Genomic DNA, 22,067 nt, shown 5'->3' with positions numbered 1-22,067 from the left:
ACATGCATATTCGTTGTTCCTTTCGAAATTAGTGGTACTAAGAAAAAGAGTTTGCCCTGCTTTTTTGAGTAACTATCTCTACTGCCCATAAGAGGCTTCTACTAGATTTTGGAGCATTGCTGTGAGGATTGACAAAAATGTTAATGATGTCACGATGTTGGATGGCTTTATACCTCTCTACCCCACACCTGGCATTAGACATGGTACCATTGGGTTCATGTTTATCTGCTCCAGAGAAGCTTATTCTGTTGGCAGTACTTATCTAAACAATCTAGTGTCAGCAATGAGTGCAACGTAAAGAAGCTGAATGCATTTGTTAGAAGGGGTGTCCACAAACATGCTTACATCGTAGTTGACTGGACAAATGAAGAATTTGTGTTAGTGTTTGTTTTGCTGTATGTATTGCTCGTTTCCAAAATAATTTACATTTAATTATTTTTTTCCTTTAAGGACTCTGCAGGAGAGTGTCTCTATATGCTCTTCAGAGCCATAAAGCACCAGGTGGATAAAGGCCCTGTGGATGCAGTGACAGGCAAAGCCAAATACACCCTCAACGACAACCGCTTACTGAGAGAGGACCTGGAGTATCGCACACTGGTTAGAATTCAGACTTGTTTTTACCCTGGATGTACAGTTCAGTGAAGACACACTCCGTTTACCTTGTTTGGTAGAGGCTTGAATCTTTAGGTTTAGTTGAAATATTCAGTACTTTTCTAAGGTTGCTGGCAGCCTGTGTAATATTTGAAACGTCTAATGCAGGACAGCTCATGCCATGACAAAACCACAAATATACAGTAGTGAATAAAACTGAATACTGGAAAAATCCAATTACAGAACAGCTCACATAGCTTATGTAAAGTCTCTTGATATTCCCTTCAGTGTGGGAATAAAGGAGCTTGGGTCACTGTCCTGGAAAAGAGTGGAAATAGCTTCAGCCATGTGCTTTGAAAAAGCTTAATTAACATTCAGATTTCTTCAAGCTTTGGCCCTGTAGATCTCATGAGACCAAGTGGTCATAGCCTGTGGGAGTTAGAGTGCTGTATTTGGGTTAATGGAGGAACAAAGGATGGGATGTTGATCCTAGATCAGCTCTCATATCATTTGAAGCGTGATGGAGAAAAGAAAACTAACACCATAATGCTGTAGAACCAGAGTTGGGTTTGTTTTCTTTTAGTTTTGTCCATGGTGATATTATAAAGAGAAGCTAGCAGTGTTTATACAGAGTTTTGATTCTGAGAGAGAGCTCAGTCTGAATCAAAGACAGATGGGCAGCTTTGGCCATCAGTGTTTATTACCAAAACCTTCAAAAATGAAGTGTGTCCAAAATCCCAGCAGAGAGCTGGGGTAGAACTGGGGTGACAGCAACTAATATCAGTTCATGGTTTTTCTGTTCTGTTACTGATATATTTCTGATATGATGAATTTGCAACATGTGACAGAATGTGTTTTGATATTATTTGATGTTCTTCCTCTCTTTCTAGACTCTGAATGTGCTGATGCAGGGAGTAGGCCTGAATGAGACTCAGCCAGTTGCTGCCAAAGTTTTGGATTGTGACACTATAACCCAAGTCAAAGAGAAAGTTCTAGACCAAGTCTACAAGGGCACCTCATACTCCCATAGACCCCACACAGACTCACTGGACCTGGGTGAGAACAGTCTCTATACTCTCTTCCATTCACTTTATGTCTACATTTTATGTTCACACTTTGTCCATTTCTGTACACAAGCTAGCTTTAGCTCTAATATTGACAGGCTGTTCGGTTTGGAAGTCATGTTGGGATGTGGTGTGTTTTGCAGAATGGAGGTCAGGCGTGGCAGGTCACCTTATTCTCTCAGATGAGGACTTGACATCTGTAGTGCAGGGCAACTGGAAACGCCTTAACACACTTCAGCATTACAAGGTATATACGTAACACTTTACTACCCTACACAGGCAAAGAGCGGTACTACACCTGCACCACTCCAGAGTTCTGTTGTTGTCTGTTATAGGTGTATATATGTGTCCCTGCATCAGTCAGCATCATTTGAATGTATATGCCTACATAAGAAAACATTAGAACGTTTTTTTCTGGGTTAAAATTGTTTACTTTCCTTTCCTATACCTTTATAAACATAGAAAGATATAGAAATATATGCTGTGGGCAAGTCTCAAATAGATGTGATTTATTATTTTCTTTTGTGGAGTAAAGCTAATTTCAAATGCATACAAGCGGGTACTAAAAGCTTGTTTTGGGACATAGATTTATTCTTCATGAAGTGAGAAAAGCTGCAATACCAGTTAATTGATGCATAAAATGGCCTTAAATTAATACACCAGTCAAAGTGTTCCTGGTTGGACTTTTGACCATTTCCATTTATATGAAATAGAACCTGAAGTTACTGCTCTTTACCTTTTATGAAAATATACACAAACTACTACTGCCAAGTGTGTGTGTGTGTGTGTATGTGGTTGGTTTTGTGACTATTGCCTTTTTCTGACCTCTTATCTTGTAGGTTCCTGATGGAGCAACAGTTGCCCTTGTGCCACGCCACAGTAAACACATTCACCATGACAACCATGACTATGTGGCAGGAGAAAGTGAGTGTATACAAACACACACACACAAAAGAACATTTAGTGACCTTATTTATAAAGTCTGTGGTTTATTAAGATTGTTTCATTTGTAAGCCTTTTGATTTTGCTACTTAATATTGTTCTCATCTAATCTCATTTTACTAAATATCTCTGTGTATTTGTACAGTGACAAAGGTGTTCTGCAGTAAAATATGCATTGTAGTAGGGCTGGGCAATGTGACTATTTTATTGTGATGCATTTTGTTGTTGCGGATTGAGGATATTGGAAGTGCTTAATAAACAATGATCGACTGCATGTTTCATAACAAACCATGTAATTAGAGTGGTTTAATTAAATTAAGGGCAGCAGATGTTGAATAAAAATGTCTGTATTCAGTACGGGAGAGTTTCTGAATAGTAGTTTTTAAGAATATGTTGCTACTGATGTATTTAGTCTGTAATTAAATGTATCGTGATAAATATTGTGTTTTGTAAAAAATATGGATATATTGTATTTTTACCATATCGCCCTCCTCAGAGACACCCATGCTGGAGGATGCTGATGAGGGTGGGGTCAGGTTGTGGCACTTGGTAAAGGCCAGTGAAGAACCGGAGCTGCCCAAACACAGACGGGGCAGTCTGAGGGAGAGAGAGAGAGCCAAGGCCATTCCAGAGATCTACCTCACACGCCTGCTCTCCATGAAGGTATCTCTCTCTCACCCACACACACACGAGCAATCAGTTATTATTTAGCCTTCAGCAGCTGTTGAACTGTGGGTTGAGGACTGTGTCTGTGTTAATGGTATGCATGTTCTGTGTGAGTGGGTTATGGAGGTAGGAAATCTTGCCTTTTATTGTAGAGTAATGGTATGGTTTCAAATGTGCTATAAAAATAAATACTTACCAGTTCACACACTTTGCAGATTGAAAGTGCTGTTGTGTTGCACAAGATCTTATGTTAATTAACACTGTCGATGCTCTCTATAGGGTACTCTGCAGAAGTTTGTGGACGATCTGTTCACAGTGATTCTGAGCACGAGTCGGCCAGTTCCTCTCGCTGTGAAATATTTCTTTGATCTGCTGGACGATCAGGCGGCTCATCACGGCATCTCAGACTCAGAAACCATCCACATTTGGAAAACCAACAGGTACTGATGGGATAACTGCAGCTGTAATCTTAGCATGGAAATCAGAGGTTATGTCCTCATCACAAGCTATGTGCTTCAGTTCTAAGTCTTTGTTTAAAACATTGATTGTGTGAATGCACAAATGTGTGAGCATGTTTGAGAAATTTCTGTATTTACCTTAATAGTGCGTACCATGTATTCTCTGTGTGACTGCATGCACTGACCCGTGACCCTTGTACCATGCCGGTTAGGTGTGAATACTCCTGCCGCTACATTCCTAGTATAAAGTGATTTTCAAGTCTGATTAAAAATATTTCATTCTTATGTTCACACTCTTTTAAACACTCCACTCCTTAGTGGAAATGCAGCCAGATTGTCATGGCATGGATGGCGGGATGGACAACTAAAGTCAGCTAACCAAATTATAGCTCCTTTCCTTTAGAATCCAGTTAACTCAAACACCACCGCATGGAGAGAGCGCAGCTGCAGAAAAGCATCTTTCTGAAATAATAATAACGATGCAGCGTTCTCTTCCCACTCTAGTCTTCCTCTGCGTTTCTGGATCAACATTGTGAAAAACCCTCAGTTCATCTTTGATGTGCAGGCATCGGACAATGTGGACGCAGTACTGTCTGTCATTGCCCAGACTTTCATGGACTCTTGCACCATTGCTGAGCACAAACTGGGAAGGGTGAGACAGAAAGTGTAGAATATTCGTTAATCAAGCTCTATAATCTGAACTCATTATTCTCTTAAGATTTTTATTAAGTAACTATTATGAATTAATCTGTAAATTGTATGCAGCTACTGTTAGATTACAGTACTGAAGTCTGGACCTGGTTTGTTCCCTTTTACTCAATGTAACTCTCACTCTCACGTTTCTTCAGGACTCCCCTATAAACAAACTTTTGTATGCCAGAGACATTCCTCGCTACAAGCAGATGGTGGAGAGGTAGGCTGAACAGATCTTTTGCAAGCCAAAGGTTTCCAATCTTATGATGAAAAAGGTGGAGTCTGATTCTAGGCTGTGAAAGATGGTTTGCAGAGGTAGTGTTGACTAAAGACTACTAAAGATGGTCTGAGTGGTACAGTGTAGTAATGAACAGCGCTGCCCTGCACATGCTAGACTAGGGTCTGATTCCATGCCTGGGCTGTGACAACATGCTATACTTGCTATGCTTAGGCAAGCCTCTGTAACATTTGTCACTGTGGATAAGAACGTCTGTGAAATGGCATAAATGTAACACTGCAAAAAAATAAATTAATAAAAGAGCTGAATATGTCATGAAACAGACAAATGTATCTGCAAATAGAATGAGACCACTTCTCTAGATTAAGTTACATCAAAGTAAAAAAGTTCTAATAATAATATTATTTCTGATTATGAGAAATATTAGACATATCCTCTAGATTGAAGACCTATTCACTTGCCAAGGTATTTTTAATATCTGGAACTAATAAAAATGTTCTCTTTCGCTTTCCAAGGTACTATGCCGACATCAGACAGACTATCTCAGCTAGTGATCAAGAGATGAACTCTGCTCTGGCTGAGCTCTCCAGGGTATATCTTCAAATTTACCTCTCTTCAAATCACTTTGTTTGATATCCAGGAATGTCCTGTGCCCGGCATACTTGCACCAAAGTGTTATAATTACTCCTGTCTTTGACAACCATGATTGTTCTATGTTGTCGTACTTATTATGGAAATACTATATACATCTCTCGACTCATTTCTACAGGATATGTTAATAGCATTTTTGTGACCTGCTGTGTTGCTCTGCGTCTTTAGAATTACTCAGGAGAACTGAATTATCTGGTGGCCCTGCATGAGCTCTACAAGTACATCAACAAATATTATGACCAGGTGAGTTGGTGACAACAGAAGAAATGAATTGGTTGAAAGAAAAAGCGAGTTGGATAGAAGTGAATGAGAACACACAAATGTCACATTAGATATGGAGAGTAGATGCAGAACAACCAATCAGGAAGCGCTGAAGGCAAGGCAAAAGTGATCTGTCAGAAATGATGGTTTGGCCAAAAAGTCGGATTTACAATTTTCCTCTTGCCCCAGATTAAGTCTGTCAAGCTGATTATTTGTACTGGAGCTATGAAGCTAATGCATAGCTGTTAAAATGAATTATTAATAAAAACACGTAATGAAAGCCTGTACTCAATTACAGTTGTGCTGATGGTGTGCCTAAAGCTGTCATTGTACTTATGGTGTAGTGTGCACCACCTGCTGATCAGAACTCCTTATGAAAACATTGCTTGTTCTGAGACCCCCCCGACTGCAGCTAGTCCTAGACTCCTGCGATTGATGTAAAAATGATGCAATGATCCACAGCATTTATTAAAAGCATATTAAAACATATCTAAAGATATATTTCTTTGTGTGTCTGTGTGTGTTTCAGATAATCACTGCCTTAGAGGAGGACACCACAGCTCAGAAGATGCAGCTTGGTTATCGTCTCCAACAGATTGCAGCCGCTGTGGAAAACAAAGTGACAGACTTATAACTGAGAGATCACGGAGAGACAGAACTTTGGATGATGAAAGAAGAAAAACACTGAAATGGAAGCGTGAAAGAAAAGGGGTGCACTGGTGGATGGACTCCACCAGCCTGCAGAGGGAGGAGTTGTGAAAGGAAGGAATGGGTTACGTAGAAAGAAGAACTTTGTTGGCGTAAATGATGGAGCACACAATGTCACTTTAGATATGAAGAAAAAGGCAATGTGTTATGTGAATATTCAAGGCTCTTGTCTTTTCGCTGAGAGAAGAGATTGTGGGGTTGGACAGCAAAGAGACTCAGCATCCATCTCACAAAGGTGGAAGAAATCTACTACGAGCTCAAGATCTGCTGCGATGATCTTTTGATTTTCCCTGCTAGAGGAACAGCAGAGTGTGTATGAACATCCATCTGTCTCTCCGACTCTGTTACATGATGACTACTGGAATATCTCTCTAAATCAAGAGAGGTCGTCACATTTCTGCTTGCAGCCAAGTAGACGACTTGACTGCCCCCCACCCCCCCCCCCCCCCTGATTGGAGAAATTGTAGTGCTGATAATCTCACGGCATCACGTTAATGCAGTTTTGACCCAGAAAGGCTTCTAAGAAGGAAGATGACAAGAAAACACACCTGCTGTCGACACAGAGAACAGTGAGGTTATCAAAAACGCTTGGAAATGACCAAGTTCAAAATGTGTCAAAAGTGTCAAAACATTTGCTCCTGTCTTTCTCTACCTCCTCAAACATTTCACAGATTTCCTTATTTTCTTGGACCACCAGTATATAGACCACACTCACCAGTGCAGTAGTCACTGTGTTTGTACTAAAGTAATGAGAAACTATTGGGCATTAGCTAATATCGTTTTCTTTTCTCCTGTCTAAAGCCACTGGCAAAACATAAAAGAGAAATTCCATGGGTGTAAATTGTTGATGTAGAATATTCTCCTCCTTTGACATTATTATTTATTTGATTTCAGAGTATGTACACTTGCATCCTTTGGCCTCTGCAACTGTCTGTCACATATCCGTCCAAGTCACAAAGAGGAGCTGTGACATTGGGAAAAAAAAAAAGCCAATCAGTCTACAGGCCTTGGGACGTTCCATGCAGTGAAATGAGGTGTTTTTGAGAACATCTCTACTCTAGCACTAGAATTTGAACATGTTGTCTGTTCTGTTAAGGTACTGAGATGGAGCTCTTGCGTAAGAGTCACTGGAAGGATGCTGTTGAACGACATGAACCTGCAAGACTGAACTCTCTCTCTCTGTATGATTATTGTGCTCTGAATTTGGACATGGTTATGAGCTATGTTCAAACATTCCTTTTATGTGGTATGAAAGAAACTGATCTTGTCAGATTAGGTTAGTGTTTTAAAAGTGTTGCATCATGTTCAGTTCACACTGTTCACATTTTTTTGGACGGCAAGTGTTCAGGTTGTGGAGGTGAGGTTTTTAAAGCCTTTACCATTTTAAATGAAAACAGCGTTTTTACTGAGAGATGTTCGTATAGATAAAGAAATCTGGGTCAACCTAAACAAAGTCTAACTTGTATGGCATACAATACGAGTGAGACAGAGCTGGTCATATGGTACATTAGAGCAGTGGTGCAGGAGTACCTCCCGCCCTGTATGATTTGGCGTTTTTCTCCACTGCCAACATCCCTGACCCAACTAATCAGTTTATTTACAAGCCCTCCCTGAGTTTAAGTGGGCGTGATACTGAAGGAAAACACTGGAATCTGCAGTGCAGGGGGTACTGCAGGTCCAGGGTTGGGCACTTGTGTGTTAGGTTAATGGATTCCACATGCAACTAGTGTTGTGAACATGTGAACAGATGTAAGTGTGTGAGATAAAATATGTGCAGAAATCATCAGAGGGAAGTAAAAAGCTATAACTGTTATTAGGTTGTATAAATTCTTGTGTAGACTAGAGCAGGCTCGACCCTAAACTGGTTTTATTTTGTATTTTTAAATATTTTGTTAATATCGTAAATAATGATCGTCTCCCACCTGTAGCTTCTCACCACCAGTATGTGAAAATTTTTACGGATTATATTGAGAGGTAATAAAATATTCTAAATCAAACCCTATGTGTGCATTTGTGTTCTTGAATACTTCAAGGTGCATCCTTCCTGTATATGTCCTACACTGCTAATAAACTAATGATAAATCAAGGAATTGTACTGTTGATCGACTGGAGGCCAGAATCTGAAAAGGCTCTGAACACTAGGCGCTATGTTCATGCTACAAACCTTATTAATCAATTCCCTTTTTGTGGCTAAGATCAGATTTGGCTTTGGTCTTTACAGGCTACATTCATAAATGTAAGTGACCTGTATCTGTCTTGGATAAACTAATCTGTGCCTGGAACAACAAACATATGCACATTGATACGTTTATGCAGGTGCTGGCTGAGGACTCATGCATGACCGTTTACAGTCATGTCGAATTCCCCCCATGAGTTTGATATGTCTGATCTAGGACCATGTGTGAAAGCACCTCGGATTTGACATGTCCACACAGCCCAGAAAAAAATGTCTTTGTGTCCCATAGAGGCCAAAAGTATGATTTGAGTCACTTTAGCCTGGTAATGTGAACACGGCCTTAGATAACATGTTTATCTCCATGTTTTTTTTACGCCTACAGACTGTCCTGCACAACTGACCATGAAAACAGAAAAAGGGAAAAGAAAATTCGCCGAGCTGTTATCAATCACAGTTGTTTGGTTTCATTTCATGCATCACAGTTTGAAACGTGGTCATTGAGGACCTGACTGCAAAACTGCATAAAAGATTTACCCATTTAATCTAATATCTAATATCATTTGGTCCTTAGTTTGTAAAGCTTCAAAGGGGTTAAGAGCTACAAGGTTGCTCTGCAGTTGCCAAACTGCCGCAATGATATTCCAAGTGGTTTCTACACAGTGGCCAAGCAGTTGCTATGATTTTATTGTGTGCCAGGTCTCACAGTTGCTAGGTGGTTGATCTGTAATTCAAGGTGGTTCCCATGTGTATGCTTTGGTATTCAGGTGGTTGCAAGTGTGTTGCTAGTTTACTGCAGCTAACAAGTTTCAGTTAGTAGAATTTTTCTGATCAATACAATTTTGGTACTTTGAACATTCAATAGGCCATTTTTTTAAATGTTGCAGTAACATTGGACTTGTTTATTCTCACAACTGATTATGGGTTTTTCACATTGAGACGTTTTGTAAATGTAATGAAAGTTTAAACGTTGTCAGTGTAATATTATTTGACTATGTGGTAAATTCAGAAAATATTCAATTCTTTGTTTAAATAAATTCATCAATTCCTCCATAAGACAGAACATTACTTATGTAACATTAATTAAATGTTACATATCGGTGGGGTTATGTAGCAGATGTATCAATGTTGAGTTTTGTTTGGTTTATTTTCGTTTTCGTAATGTTACTTTAATCATGTCCAGAACGTTGTGTGTCTACCTGGAAACGTTGTGTGAGAAACGTTCCTATAACGTTGTAATGTAATCCATTATTACATCACATTTTTCAGAACGTTCCTGGAGTGGTATTTTTGATAGGTTACAGGCTAGCCTTGTTTAACGTTCCTCTGACGTTGTTAGCTGGGTAGTAGCCCATCATAGGAACGAGAAGACCGCACCATCAAGTCCCCGCATTTATTCTAATGAGGAAAGATCTGCTCTGCAGAAATGACCGATATTCAGACTAAAGGAGCTTTTTTAGGTTTCAGACAGGGACATCAGAATTCCCTCACAGCTGCCACAGTCGGTCATTGTGATCTTGAACTGGTCTGTTGGTATTGTAATGAGATTGTCCTGGAGCATTTATATGACCCTCAGATGAGGTGTAAACGTGTGAACGGCCACAATTATGCCTCGTCACGGGTATGACCGGTGAAGTAGCCGTTAGTAGTCATACCTATTGTTTTCTTTCATAGACGTGTTGGACGTGTCTGCTAGAACCTGATACAAGATTCAGCCTTCTCATCATATCACTGTGCTGCCAGTTTCTCTTTTCTTTAACGGATACAGGTCATACATGGATATTGCGCAGCTAATTAAAATAGCATGCCTTAAATTTGATGATAAAGTGTATGTAGATTAAATATATAGCTATATAAGTCTATAATATATCTATATGAGGGGATATATGTGGGTAAACACCGACATCTAGTGGCGAGAAGAGGTCACTGCATCGTGCCTTTTCATTGCTGTACTTCGTACTTCCCAGGCAGTTTAAGGATTTACGTTTTGCAGTATGTGCACATTTCTACACTGTAAATGCAGTGAATTCATTGGTTGGGTTTGAAGCTTCGTTAATTGCTGGGTTGTGATATTCTTATAGTTTTGACTACTTATATGTATTTATAACTAAGTACAAACCAATTTTCTAATTAAATTACAATAAAACAACTAAGCAAAGGAAAGCGTAAACGACGAGGGCTAACGTTAAATACAGATTTTCACAGATTTTCACATTTCTGGCACTAACGACCCCCCCTCCGTTCGCAAAACCGCCTGCTGCACGTTTCCCGTGTTGGGCTGCTGTCATATTCATACATGCAGACACGTGGGATCTCCATCGACCGTTTTAGCTCCTTTTGCAGAGACGCAGCGAGTTTAATCCCGTCTAAACGATTAAACCCCGAACAATAACTCCTCAGTCCGCCATGTTCAGCTGCTGGGCGATGTGTGTGTGTGTGTCCAGTGTAATGGTGGCGCTGTCCATCTCCCGCGTTTAAAACACGTCTGACCCGGAACAGCGCCATGTGACTTCACCACTATGGAGTCTCTGGTGACGCGTATTTGCACGAAAATACGGTGTAGCTAGCGCTCAAACGCCTTCACCCATATGCTGCAAATCAAACACACCGATCGCTTTTAAATCCCAGCTGCCTGTGAGCATCTCTGGCGGTGGTAGGAGGTCGCAGTCCCCGGCTGACCAGTAAAACGGCTCGGTTTGCTAACTCACTCGCTCCGTGTTGGCTAGTGACTGGCGCTAGCTAACGTTAGCCTCTCCACGCATCAGCAGGTAGGTAAAGTTAGGGAGCGCTGGTCCAGCATGGGGCTGTTTAACTGATGCCTGCCCCTGCTGCCCTCACTGAATGAGAGACATGTGAGCGTGTGGCTGTGTCTTAGTGTGCGGTGTTTATTGTGTGTCTGCTTAGACGTGTAACGTGAGCTGGTGCAGTTTTGCACGGTGTGAACAGCCAGCCCGTATTCCGGTGCAGGGTGGTACTGGAGAGTGACTCGGCCATCGTCTGGATCAGTTAGCTCATGTTTTCAGCTATTCTATTTTAATGCTTTCTTTTGGAAATCCTGTCAAACTGGGTGTTTATTTGGTGTATCTGTGATTCATTCTGGCGCTGTTGCCGGTTATGGAGGCGTGTCTCTGTGGGGAGCAGTACTTCAGGATTTTCTGCAGGATTTTCTGATGATCACTGTTGTAGATTTATGCCTGGGTGGGCATTTGTGATCTTACCTGACACTTCAGTTTCAGTACTTCCAGATGTATCCTACCTGTGTCTCTCTCTCTCTTTTTTTTGGAGCCTAAAAGGCACATAGACTAATGATGAAGCAGGGGTTTATATTAGACACAGAGAAAAGGCCAGAATCTGGAAAAGCTCTGAAGAGATCTGCTTTTTTCATCTGCAAATTTTAAATCTACACAGATCCACACGTTAATCCAAAAAACATGCCTTTTTACTCTGAACCTTATCTGGAAAATGGTCATTGAGGGCCAGATTTATACCCTTATAATATAATATTTATGTAATATCTGTGTGTAAAGCTGTAAGAGCTGAGGTGTGTTTTCTACTAAACTGTGATTGTGAACTAGAAGATGAAGCAAAATCTATCTATCTATATATATATATATGATAGATAAATAGAAGCAGTGTTGTTCCTTACAGTGTTACTATAGTGTAGATCTGGGGTGTTCACCTGGAGGACTGACAGTGGAGTGACATGGCTAAATTTTGGGACATTGAAGACGACCCGTGCCGCTGCATTCTGGATGAGTTGCAGGGGCCTGATGGTGCGCAGAGGGAGACCAGCCAGAAGAGAGTTGCAGTAGTCAAGTCTGGAAGTGACGAGAGACTGAACAAGCACCTGGGTGGCCTCTCTAGAGAGGAAGGGTCGAATTCTCCGGATGTTGTACAGACTTATCGCTCATGAGCCCTGGTATTCTCGCCTAGGGGCAATTTTGGAGTATTACACATATGGATATAACCATTCATTATATAGATGACCCATTGTTTCATAAAAAGGAGAGCCTTTCAAGGCACTACAGGCCTTACAATAAAATCCACACCTTAGTGTTAAAATAAATGCAGTTTAATTGTGTGTGTGTGTGGAGCTGTTTTGTGTCTAAAATAAGCTGAATGTCTGGTTAAAGAAGTTTCTGTATGTAAGTTAATGTAGGACTGTAATCAGTTCATTAAGTGATACTGAGTCGGTTAGGTGATTCCCCCCGTTCGTGTTGGTTTACCCTGTGATGGACTGGTTCCATGTCCAGACCATATTCCTGGCTGCCTTGCGCCCAATGATTCTGAGTAGTCTCCAGACCCACTTCACCACTGACCAGGGAGAAGCGGATCAGAACGTGAATGAATGAATGAATGAATCGGTTGAACTGCCATCAAATCGCTGTTAATCTAACCCACATCCTCCCCTTTGAAAAACTGTATCTAGATGCATCAAGATTTTAAATGACCAGGATTCCCGCTGTTCACATAGTGTAAAGCCCAGTGGCATCAGTTACACCTTAAAAGGAAAGTGGAGTAGATTACAGGTGAATGAAAGGCGAAATAGTGGCTTTCCATATTTTATTTGGTCTACCCTCATCTGCTAATGCTATTTTAAGGAGGGTGCTAAGGGTTCAGCAGTTGCCTTAAAAGCTTGGAACGTGAACTGGAACATGTTCCTTGTGAAGAACAGACTGGACTTTGACTAGCTGTTAAATAAAACCAGTTTAGGTGAGAGATTTCGATTTAGGGTTCGTTTTGGGATTGTTAGGATTTTTCTGCCTTACAGGCCAAACTGTCAGTCGTACAGACATGAAACTTGGTCAGAAGATACTAATCCAGAATAAATACATTTAATAACGGAGATTTAAAAGCTAAATGCACAAAGAATATACTAACTGTAGTGTTTAAATCTGTGTATTAGTTTAACTGATACAAATGGTCATACTAAATGTTGGTTTAGTTTATTATAGTTTTATTATTAGAAGTGCTTATGGAGTAGAGGGCTGGGCAATATAGGAAATCACAGTATTTATAGACATTTTCACGATACACAATATTTCTCGCAGTATTTCGTTATGCATACAACATTCAACAGTAGCTGCAGACATGAAAAACTCTCAGATTCTAAGTACAATGATTTTATTTTATTTTTTTCTATGATGAAGCAGTTGCTCTGTTTCCTTTAAGTACTGATGATATCTACAATGTACTCATATAAGCAGATTGTGTATCAATAACCAAATTTATCACAGTGCGATGAGATATTGTCAATTACCCCCTTATATAAATATGTATAACTATATGCATAAGTTGTTAGTCTACTACTATAGCGCTATTATCTTCTATAACATAGTATACAGTTATATATTATTTAGTTATAACATAGTAGTTCTCAACAACAGTATTCTAAGTTATTAAACGTTAATGCATTATTTGCTAAATGATTCTTTGTGCTTTCATGTTTTGTTGACAGTGATAACGAGATGGAGTCATCCGAACAATCCCCTCCAGATTCAGGAGCTCAGGAAGTGAACCCTGTGTTCCTTCAGCAGCTGAGAGAACTGGACATCCCAGAGGAAGCTGCCAAGCAGGTCCACTTGCTCAACATTTAATCTGCAAAATGATCTGTTCCCATGTAATGAGACAGTACTATACCTGCAGAACAGTTTTCAGCCCAAAAGAATGGCAGCATGTATAGTTTAGTCTGTGTGAGCTGGAGATGCTGAATCCAGTTTCTCTGTGTTGATCTTAGGCACTCCTACACACTAGGAATGTGTCTGCTGAGGAGGCGGCCATGTATTACTTCAACAAACTGGAGAATGAGGTCTGCTGATGATTAATAACACTGTATGCGGACATTGCAGGGCCTTGTGTTTCGTGTGTGTGAGTGTTTTCTGTGTTGATTTTTCTCTCAGGAAGAAGGAGATGAGGACATGATGTTCAAGATGGTTTTTGTAGTGAACATGGAGCTTTCCATGGGAGTGGGGAAGGTACATCCAAAAAGTCAAGTTCGAGTCAAGTTGATTGAAATGACTAAAGAAGTGTGTGAGTTGAATTACACATGGCTGAGGTTTTTGGTGGATTTCTGCAGGTGGCAGCGCAGGTGGGCCATGCAGCTGTGGGTCTGTACCAGGCCATGCAGGAGAAGAACACCTGGAGGGAGATGGCATGGAAGTGGGATCATGCAGGGTGAGCTACTACACCCTAAAACCATATCTGCTGTTCACATCTCCTAGTTTTTAAAACATTTAACAACTTAACAACTGTTAAGCCTTAACTGCATGCGGTTAATGTGAGTGGCCATCATTACCTGCCTTGGTTTGAGGTCAATTAATATGCATTCAGTTGACTTACAGAACGATAACTTAAGAGTTGCACAACTTACACGATGTGTCACCATTAATATTAATACAACATTTATTTTGTTTCAGACTACATAGACAAAGTATTGGGACACACCACTTAATCATTAAATTCAGGTGTTGGCTATGCAGTCTTTACAAACATTAGTGAAAGAATGGGTTGTTTCAAAGAGCTCCACTGACTGAATTCCAGTGTATTATTATAACAGGATACCAGGATGTGAGGTGCTGTGAGTGGTATTATCGAAAAGTGGAAGTGTTCAGGAACCACAGCAACATCAGCCATGCAGTGGCAGACTATGTATTCACGCAACATATAGATTTAAGGGTAGGATATCATAAGCACCTGTAGGTGTCCCAATACTTTTGTCACAGACGTTTTTGGTACTATGTAGTACTGTAGTCCTTCGTTTTAAAAGTGTATGAGAGAATAATTTAGAATTAAAGTAAGTGTGAATAATAAGGTAAGGTGTGTGCCATATAGTTGGACGGAAGCCATGTAAAACATGTACATATAAAAATGTACATATGCCCGTTTTCCCAATATGATAAAGCCCTCTTTTTTAAGGCTGGGAGTCTGGGGGCTGATTTAGGAACCGTATGCAATATAGCAGGACTTGGTTCAAGTTAAGGCCCTGGCTCAAGGTGACAGGCATAGATGTTAGCCATTATGGACTGCAGGTGCCCAGTCAGCATCCCAGTTCAGAACTAAAACATCTAACACACTGACTAGCTTTATCATGATCATATTCATACTATGGCTGTTTTGTTTTGTGTATGTTTGCATGCATGCGTTCAGGGCTAAGAAGGTCGTGCTACAGGGCACTAACATGGCACATCTGTTGGAGTTACAGGCTCTTGCTATGAGTCTAAGCCTCCCTACAAAACTGATACAGGACGCTGGACTCACTCAGGTACAGTGTGTTGATCTAAAGGTGTTTTGTTCTTGGCTTGATAATCTGCTGATGCCTGGAATATTTTGTTAAACTCCTTAAATTTCCTGTTGGGATGCACTAATATATGAATTTAGGGCTGATGTTGAGATCTGATGTTTGTCATACATTTCCCATACAAAACCGAACTTGCCTACATTGTCATTCAGAACCAGCATTTATTTATGTAGGGTTGCAAATGCCGTAACATGAATAAAATGCAGATATTGTAGCCAAGTGCCTCAGCATCCCCTAAACATTATACTCTTCTGGAGTTCAGTTATCTACTGGCACAGAAATGATTTCATTGTCCATCTGTAATCTATAATCACACCATACCATAAAAGAAATTATTTTAATCATTTGGCCCCTGACCACTTCATGTTTGCCTCACATTTGCTTCAGAAACCATACATCAAGGGTGCCCAGCTTCAGTCTTGAAGGGCCAGAGTCCAGTACAGTTTTGGAAGCTCTTCCTGCAAGTGTTTGAGCTCTTCCGACTCCACACTTGCAGGTTTTGGTTAACCCTTAGCTGTAAATGCATGTAACCAGTATGTTTCACCTGCTGTTTCTAGGTTGAGCCAGGCTCTAGCACTGTGCTGGCCATCATGGGAGAGGAAGAGATGGTCAATAATGTTACAGGCAGTCTGAAACTGCTCTGAGCACTGAAGGATAAAAGCAACTGTGGAAATCCAGGTGTGTAAAGTACCACTGAGTGTCCACAGGGGGGCAGCATAGCCCCAGAGCAGCGAGGCTCTCGGCATGTAAAAAAAAAAAACCAATCCCACAAAAATCCCATAGCATTCACATACTCCTACTGACTTGCACTGACTCTCACTTACACACACACACACACACACACACACACACACAGAATAACAATAACATCAGTTAAGGTGGGAGGAGGGCTGCACATGTGGATGGTTGCCTGGGTGTGTCATCCCAGGCTGATTTAACGTTTACAATGTGTTCACATTCATTACGTTATGAAAGGGTCTCTGTTTCTGTATTAAAGGGAAAATGTGTGAAGACAACAACGAACATATCAGTATGTGATTAAATGGGTAGGTGATACCCACCATATACCCTCTTCCATAAATATTTAGCACTTGATTAAGTTAGAACCTAGTGTTTTGGTGATTGTTGAACCAAAGTAGTCATTGTAAAACAGTCAAATGAAATGTAACACTACACATTAAGCATCCTCTCTAGATGTAAGAACTCCTGAACTATCTCCTTAGAAAGTTTACTGCTCATCAGTAAAGGGGCTTCCTTTGCTACGAATTGTGCTGTATAAATCTATGTATGTATATAACTTTTATGTAACTTAAATGTAATGATGTGATTCCCCTTCCTCGCAAACATTATGTAGAAATAACATGAATGCATATTGATATGGAAAAAAGCTCAATCTCAAAGCCATACTGTGGAGTGCCATTGTTAATGTTTTCTGTCACTTTTTGACTGTTGTTTAAGTTCTTTTTTTTCTGCATCTACTTATTGTTACTAAGGAGGTTGATCATTTACAATAATACTGACATGCTATTTGTCTTTTTTTCTCAATTACAATAAAGCAATGTTTTAGTGTTCAAAATCAAGCGCTTTATTTAGACTTGTCATGCACCACACACTGTCTACTGGTTGAATATCTTGGTAAGTAGACTGGTACCTCAGTGTCAGATAGTACACGGTGCCGGTATCTTGTTGTTTCTTTCCGAAATGATGGGATGGTCCTCGGTGCAGAACAGAAATTCAGAGAGTGGAGCTGGATCTGATCCAACTCCTCCCCCTTCTGTTTACACTGGATTGAATAAATACATAGTAAAAATTTACAGGATTTTTTTTTATCAGAAAAGGATTTAAGTTTTTTTTTTTTTGTACAAGCAAGCTAACTAGAGGGAGCTATATGGTGGCAGAATGTAACTGCTGCATTGTGTGTGTGTGCGCATGAGAGTGAGCGAGAACAAAAGAGGTTGAGAGTAAAGTGATAATTATATAATAATTAATAGATAAAACACATGTAATTTTCTGCCTTATCTACCAGTTGATTTCAGCTCTTACACACAGCTGATATTTTTTTGATAGTACAGGAAATTAGACCAATAGCAACAATATTTTTTTATTATTTATTTAAATGAAAACGAAGTGGGAAAAGTTAAAGTGGTCCGACTCAATCCTCTTACTTGGGAATATGATTATACCCTTTCTTTTACTTCTATGGCTCCTATTAGTGAATACTTCAGAAATGGAAGAAAGAGTTTGGACACGTCCTAAAATCTTTTAAAATTGCGGAACTTGCACAATAATATACAGATTGAAAAAGTCTAGATTAGCCATAAAATTAGTACTACCTGCCCATTGTGCCACCACAACATATCTGACCATTTCTCAATGTGGCCAGTGGTATCTGACACCAGGATGTTAGCAACAAATCCTTTAAGTCCTCTCGGTGCCCCTGATGCCTTTTCACCGGTTTGTTCTTTTCTGGACCACTGTTGGTAGGTACTGACCTCTACATACCAGGAATACCCCACAACACCTGCCTGATGTTTTGGAAATTCTCTGGCCCGGCGTCTAGCCGTCACGATTTAACCCATCACCTTCAAGAACTGATTGTTCACTTGCTGCCTAATATATCCACCCCTTGACAGAAAACACTGTAGATTGAGACCATCAATGTTTTTCATGATAATATTATGTATGCTTAAGGTTCAAAGGTATTCGGAGAGCCTTGACTGTCATTTACTCCATGGTAAAACTGCTAGAGGAATGAAACACTGGAGCTGCAGCAATGATTATATTATACTATATATATATTATAATTATAGATTTTTTTTGGAACATTGCCATTGAAATAGTACTTTTGCCTGCTTTTAACAGAAGGCTACTTGACTATCTGTAGAATATGACGGGTCTGTATTTTGAAGAGTTGAGCATTGAGTTGAGCAGTGCAGCTGTGTTCTCTGGAGTGACGGAGCTCCATCCAGTATCTTTGGGATGAGTTAGAGCGAGGTTTGTGATCCACAATGAATCATCCAACATCAGTTCCTGACCTTCCCAATGCATTGCAAAAGGGGTTCACTATGTTTATGAGTCTTATGAGTTTTAGTGGCTCCTTTATATAGCTTTTTCAGGAGAGTATCCAGTGCAGGTGTAAAGGGGGTTGCAACCTCTTTCCCTGTGAGAACATTTCCTTGAGGAAATGTTGCTTGAGATGGTGTCTTTTTTGACGTTAGTGTACTTTTGTGATATTGGCTGCTGGTATGTGTTCTCCCCCACTCTGAATACTGTAGCAAGGGCACGATGTCACCTCAGTGATGGCCCTCGTGTAAAAACAACGCACGTGTTCCCTTCATCGTCCCCACAGAACAGTTCACACTACCATCGTCAATCAAAACCAGTTTGCTGCCCCGTGCTGGTGCTAGAACCGGCCGGTCAGCTACTGATCACGGTATTAATCGTTTCTCAGAGGGACTGTGGATCGACCTGTATCGGAGCTCTGAGACGCACTCTGTTTTCCGGTGGCTGCTCAGTCTGTCGGTTGTATCATGTGACGAGAATGTAAGTATGAAGTCTGTTCATTGGCGGCACAATAGCAGCATTGTACGCGGCCAACCTCGGCCTGGCGCTGCTGCTGGGAAACGCTGAGAGCACAAACGAGCTCTAGCTCGAGAGTGAATCGGTTCTTTGGATCCGATTCACAGGTTCTGAATCAAAATCTTTGTAGTAGCGACGAGAAAAGCTGAGGACTTGAACTGATTTTTTTTTTTACAATGGCAAAAGCAAACAGGGCTGCTTTTGAACATGCTTGGTTTCTGGTTAGCAACACCTGTTCTAGAAATTATATATTATGTGTGTGTGTGTGAATGTGTATTTGTAACTGAATCTCTTTGCTACTGTGTGGATTTTCCTACTGTGGGACTAATAAAGGTTTATCTTATACTAAATACCTAAACTAATTCGTAGAGTTTCTGCCTTAAACACATAAATAAGTTACATAATATGAGAAACATAAGTTTATATTAAGAGATATCTTAAATATTGACACCAAAATAAATGTACTAAATGTCTATTTTTATTTTTCAATAAATACCTATTTTTAAGTGCTCATACTTTCTTCAAACGTGTATTTTTGTAACAGACTTGTCCCAGGATGCCATTACAGAAGAAACAGTGATTCTGGAATAAAACACGACTGCATTAATATTTCTAGAGACTTTATGTTGAAAACAGTCTTCCTTACTGGGATGTATGAGCTGGATCATATGAAGGTATTACTGAACATGGGAGACAGGAAGAGCCCTTATATAACAGGACCCTATGACGAAATGGTAATAAAAACAACTGCATGTTGGTAGACTGGTATTGCTGCCCCTCCCCCACCCGAAACCCATAGGAATCGTCGACTCGCATGTTCGACTCATTGAACCGGACAGATCGGAGAACTGAGTCGCTCTGACTCATCACGTGCTCCGCCGAGCCTCGAGGCTGCAGCGAGGACGAGATGTCCCTTTGGCTTAGCGCGCGCGCGCAACGATGCGAGCTGGCCCTTTTATGCTGACGTGGGAGGCAGTAATTTGCCGTTTCCCTTTTAAAAATAAAAGGTGTTGGTCTAGAATAGCAAAATCTTCCTGTGCTACGGCAAAAAAAAAAAAAAAAAAAAAAAAACAGCGGCTGAAAGAATCAAGAAATTACGGAGGCGTGGGAATTTGTTTGTCGTATTCTTTTGAACTGTCGTCCAAGAGATGATCCGCGCGCCTGAGACACAAAGGGGTGCAACAGCTAATGCGTTTTTTTTTCCTGGTTTGGGTAGCTCGGAGGATACGTGCGTCGCTGCATGTCCTGCATGCTGGTTACTTCAGGATCTGTACCTTTAAGGAGTTATGGTTGCATGCTGACAGTTTCACTCGACAGTTGGACAACGACTAGCGCCAACACACTCGAGCATAAGACTGTGAGAAACAGCCCATGGCAGTGCGATGAATAAGTAAAAATAGGTTAAACGAAATTACGTCACTTGTGCGAAGCTCGCCCACTCCCCTCCCCCAAACTAGACGAACAGCCTAAATGGCCACAGTGAGCTCTGAAATTACAGCTAAATGTAGGTTATATTTTGGTTTACAAATAACACGGATTTACTATTATCATTTACTTCCATTTCAGAAAAGGTAGCTAGTATGGCACTGCCTTTTTTATCAGCGCAAAGTGTGAATATCTCGTTCAATTTGTTTTAACGCCCTTTTAAAGTTTTAAAGTCAGATTTTCCCTTTAGTACATTGTTTTTATTTACTCAGACAAACTCCCAGTTTTTGGGACTCGTCTTAACTACATCCTACCCAGTTCTTCACAAGCCACTGCAACAAATGACGTTAACAAAAACGCCTCAGCCAATCAGCGCTGTCCTCCCTCGCCCCGTGACTGGGCACAGAAATACCGGGCCAATCACATGCTCGCTTGCTTTTATCCATTCATGTGCGTATGCTTGGTAATCGCAGCACATTGGAAATTAAATGTACCTTCGTAGGCAATCATAACTTGTAACTTACAACGCTTTTAGAATATTGTAGTGGTCTGTTTCTTCACATTTATAGCACGAAGTCAAAAAACAAACAAAACACACAGGCACCGAGAAAATGGTTTAATATCTCCATCGGGATTTTGGGGATGGTGTATGAATTCAGGACCATCCTTTTATGTGAAGAGAACCAAAAAAGGCGTCATCTGAGCAGGAATGTTGGCCGTATTTGAAGTGGACGGCCAGGAACCGCACACACAAGTCAATATCCCTGTCCAATCCCATGCCAGGTCCCACAAGACCGACCCTTCATGTTCCATTCATAGCTGAGTTAAGGTGGGGCTGACCCTACCTCTAATGTCGTAGTCCCTGGTATGGGGCCCCGGAGACCCCGTGTAGCTACGGATAGCTGCTATGTGGCTAACCCAGGCTCGGGGTATTCCCTTTTGCGCACGAATAGATTTGTTTTAACAAGAATACAAAAGAAAGAATAATCCCTTTATGAAAGAATTGAAAATTCCGCGGCTTGTTTATTTAGTAACTTGACAACTGTTCCCATATCCTCATTTACTTCTTTCAGGTATCCATTTAGCTACTAGTTCTCCTCGTCTGTGCACAAACTCCATCCACCCTCTCACCGAGCGCTGCAGAAGCTGACTACGCTTTTCCACCCCTCCCAAAAAACAAAGTCCTGCCCTCCCTCGGTCAACGAAAACGTCCAAGCTCTCCTATCCAATCACACGCTCTCCTTTCCCTTTTCCACGCAGATTGACAGACCCTTAGCCAATTGCGGCTTAAGGAGGCGGGGCCTCGATGCGGAGACCGCCT

The 22,067-nt window shown here is 40.7% G+C and overlaps 2 protein-coding genes across 5 annotated transcripts in view; both read left to right on the top strand.

Annotated features, from left to right (window-relative positions):
- The window catches only part of plxnb1b (plexin b1b), a 99,309-nt gene extending 91,040 nt beyond the window's left edge, over positions 1–8,269 (top strand). For all 4 annotated transcript variants that reach the window (XM_072684636.1, XM_072684635.1, XM_072684633.1 and 1 more), the window contains 11 exons: positions 451–597; positions 1,482–1,647; positions 1,799–1,902; positions 2,495–2,579; positions 3,094–3,260; positions 3,543–3,703; positions 4,226–4,373; positions 4,570–4,634; positions 5,168–5,243; positions 5,472–5,546; positions 6,094–8,269. In XM_072684636.1, the coding sequence (XP_072540737.1) occupies positions 451–597; positions 1,482–1,647; positions 1,799–1,902; positions 2,495–2,579; positions 3,094–3,260; positions 3,543–3,703; positions 4,226–4,373; positions 4,570–4,634; positions 5,168–5,243; positions 5,472–5,546; positions 6,094–6,198 (1,299 nt within the window). In that variant the 3' untranslated portion in view covers positions 6,199–8,269. The remainder of the gene's footprint in view (positions 1–450; positions 598–1,481; positions 1,648–1,798; positions 1,903–2,494; positions 2,580–3,093; positions 3,261–3,542; positions 3,704–4,225; positions 4,374–4,569; positions 4,635–5,167; positions 5,244–5,471; positions 5,547–6,093) is intronic.
- Positions 8,270–10,939: 2,670 nt separating this feature from the next.
- Positions 10,940–17,318, top strand: LOC140560286 (probable peptidyl-tRNA hydrolase 2). The gene is made up of 7 exons (XM_072684632.1): positions 10,940–11,213; positions 13,904–14,021; positions 14,183–14,254; positions 14,346–14,420; positions 14,522–14,619; positions 15,592–15,706; positions 16,300–17,318. Exons 2-7 carry the CDS (start codon positions 13,914–13,916, stop codon positions 16,384–16,386), a joined length of 555 nt encoding a protein of 184 aa, XP_072540733.1. The 5' UTR covers positions 10,940–11,213; positions 13,904–13,913; the 3' UTR covers positions 16,387–17,318.
- The last annotated feature ends 4,749 nt before the right edge of the window (positions 17,319–22,067 follow it).

This window comes from Salminus brasiliensis, chromosome 7, assembly GCF_030463535.1.
Source record: "Salminus brasiliensis chromosome 7, fSalBra1.hap2, whole genome shotgun sequence".
NCBI lineage: Eukaryota > Metazoa > Chordata > Actinopteri > Characiformes > Bryconidae > Salminus > Salminus brasiliensis.
Note: the sequence above shows the minus strand (reverse complement) of the source record. Positions and strands in the feature narration are given on the sequence as shown.

Excerpts from the sequence above, each read along its gene's own strand:
- LOC140560286 (XM_072684632.1), top strand. The coding sequence starts at position 13,914 with ATGGAGTCATCCGAACAATCCCCTCCAGATTCAGGAGCTCAGGAAGTG. Across the intron at positions 14,255-14,345 it reads TCAACAAACTGGAGAATGAG|GAAGAAGGAGATGAGGACAT; the intron begins GTCTGCTGATGA and ends TTTTTCTCTCAG. Across the intron at positions 14,421-14,521 it reads TTTCCATGGGAGTGGGGAAG|GTGGCAGCGCAGGTGGGCCA; the intron begins GTACATCCAAAA and ends GGATTTCTGCAG.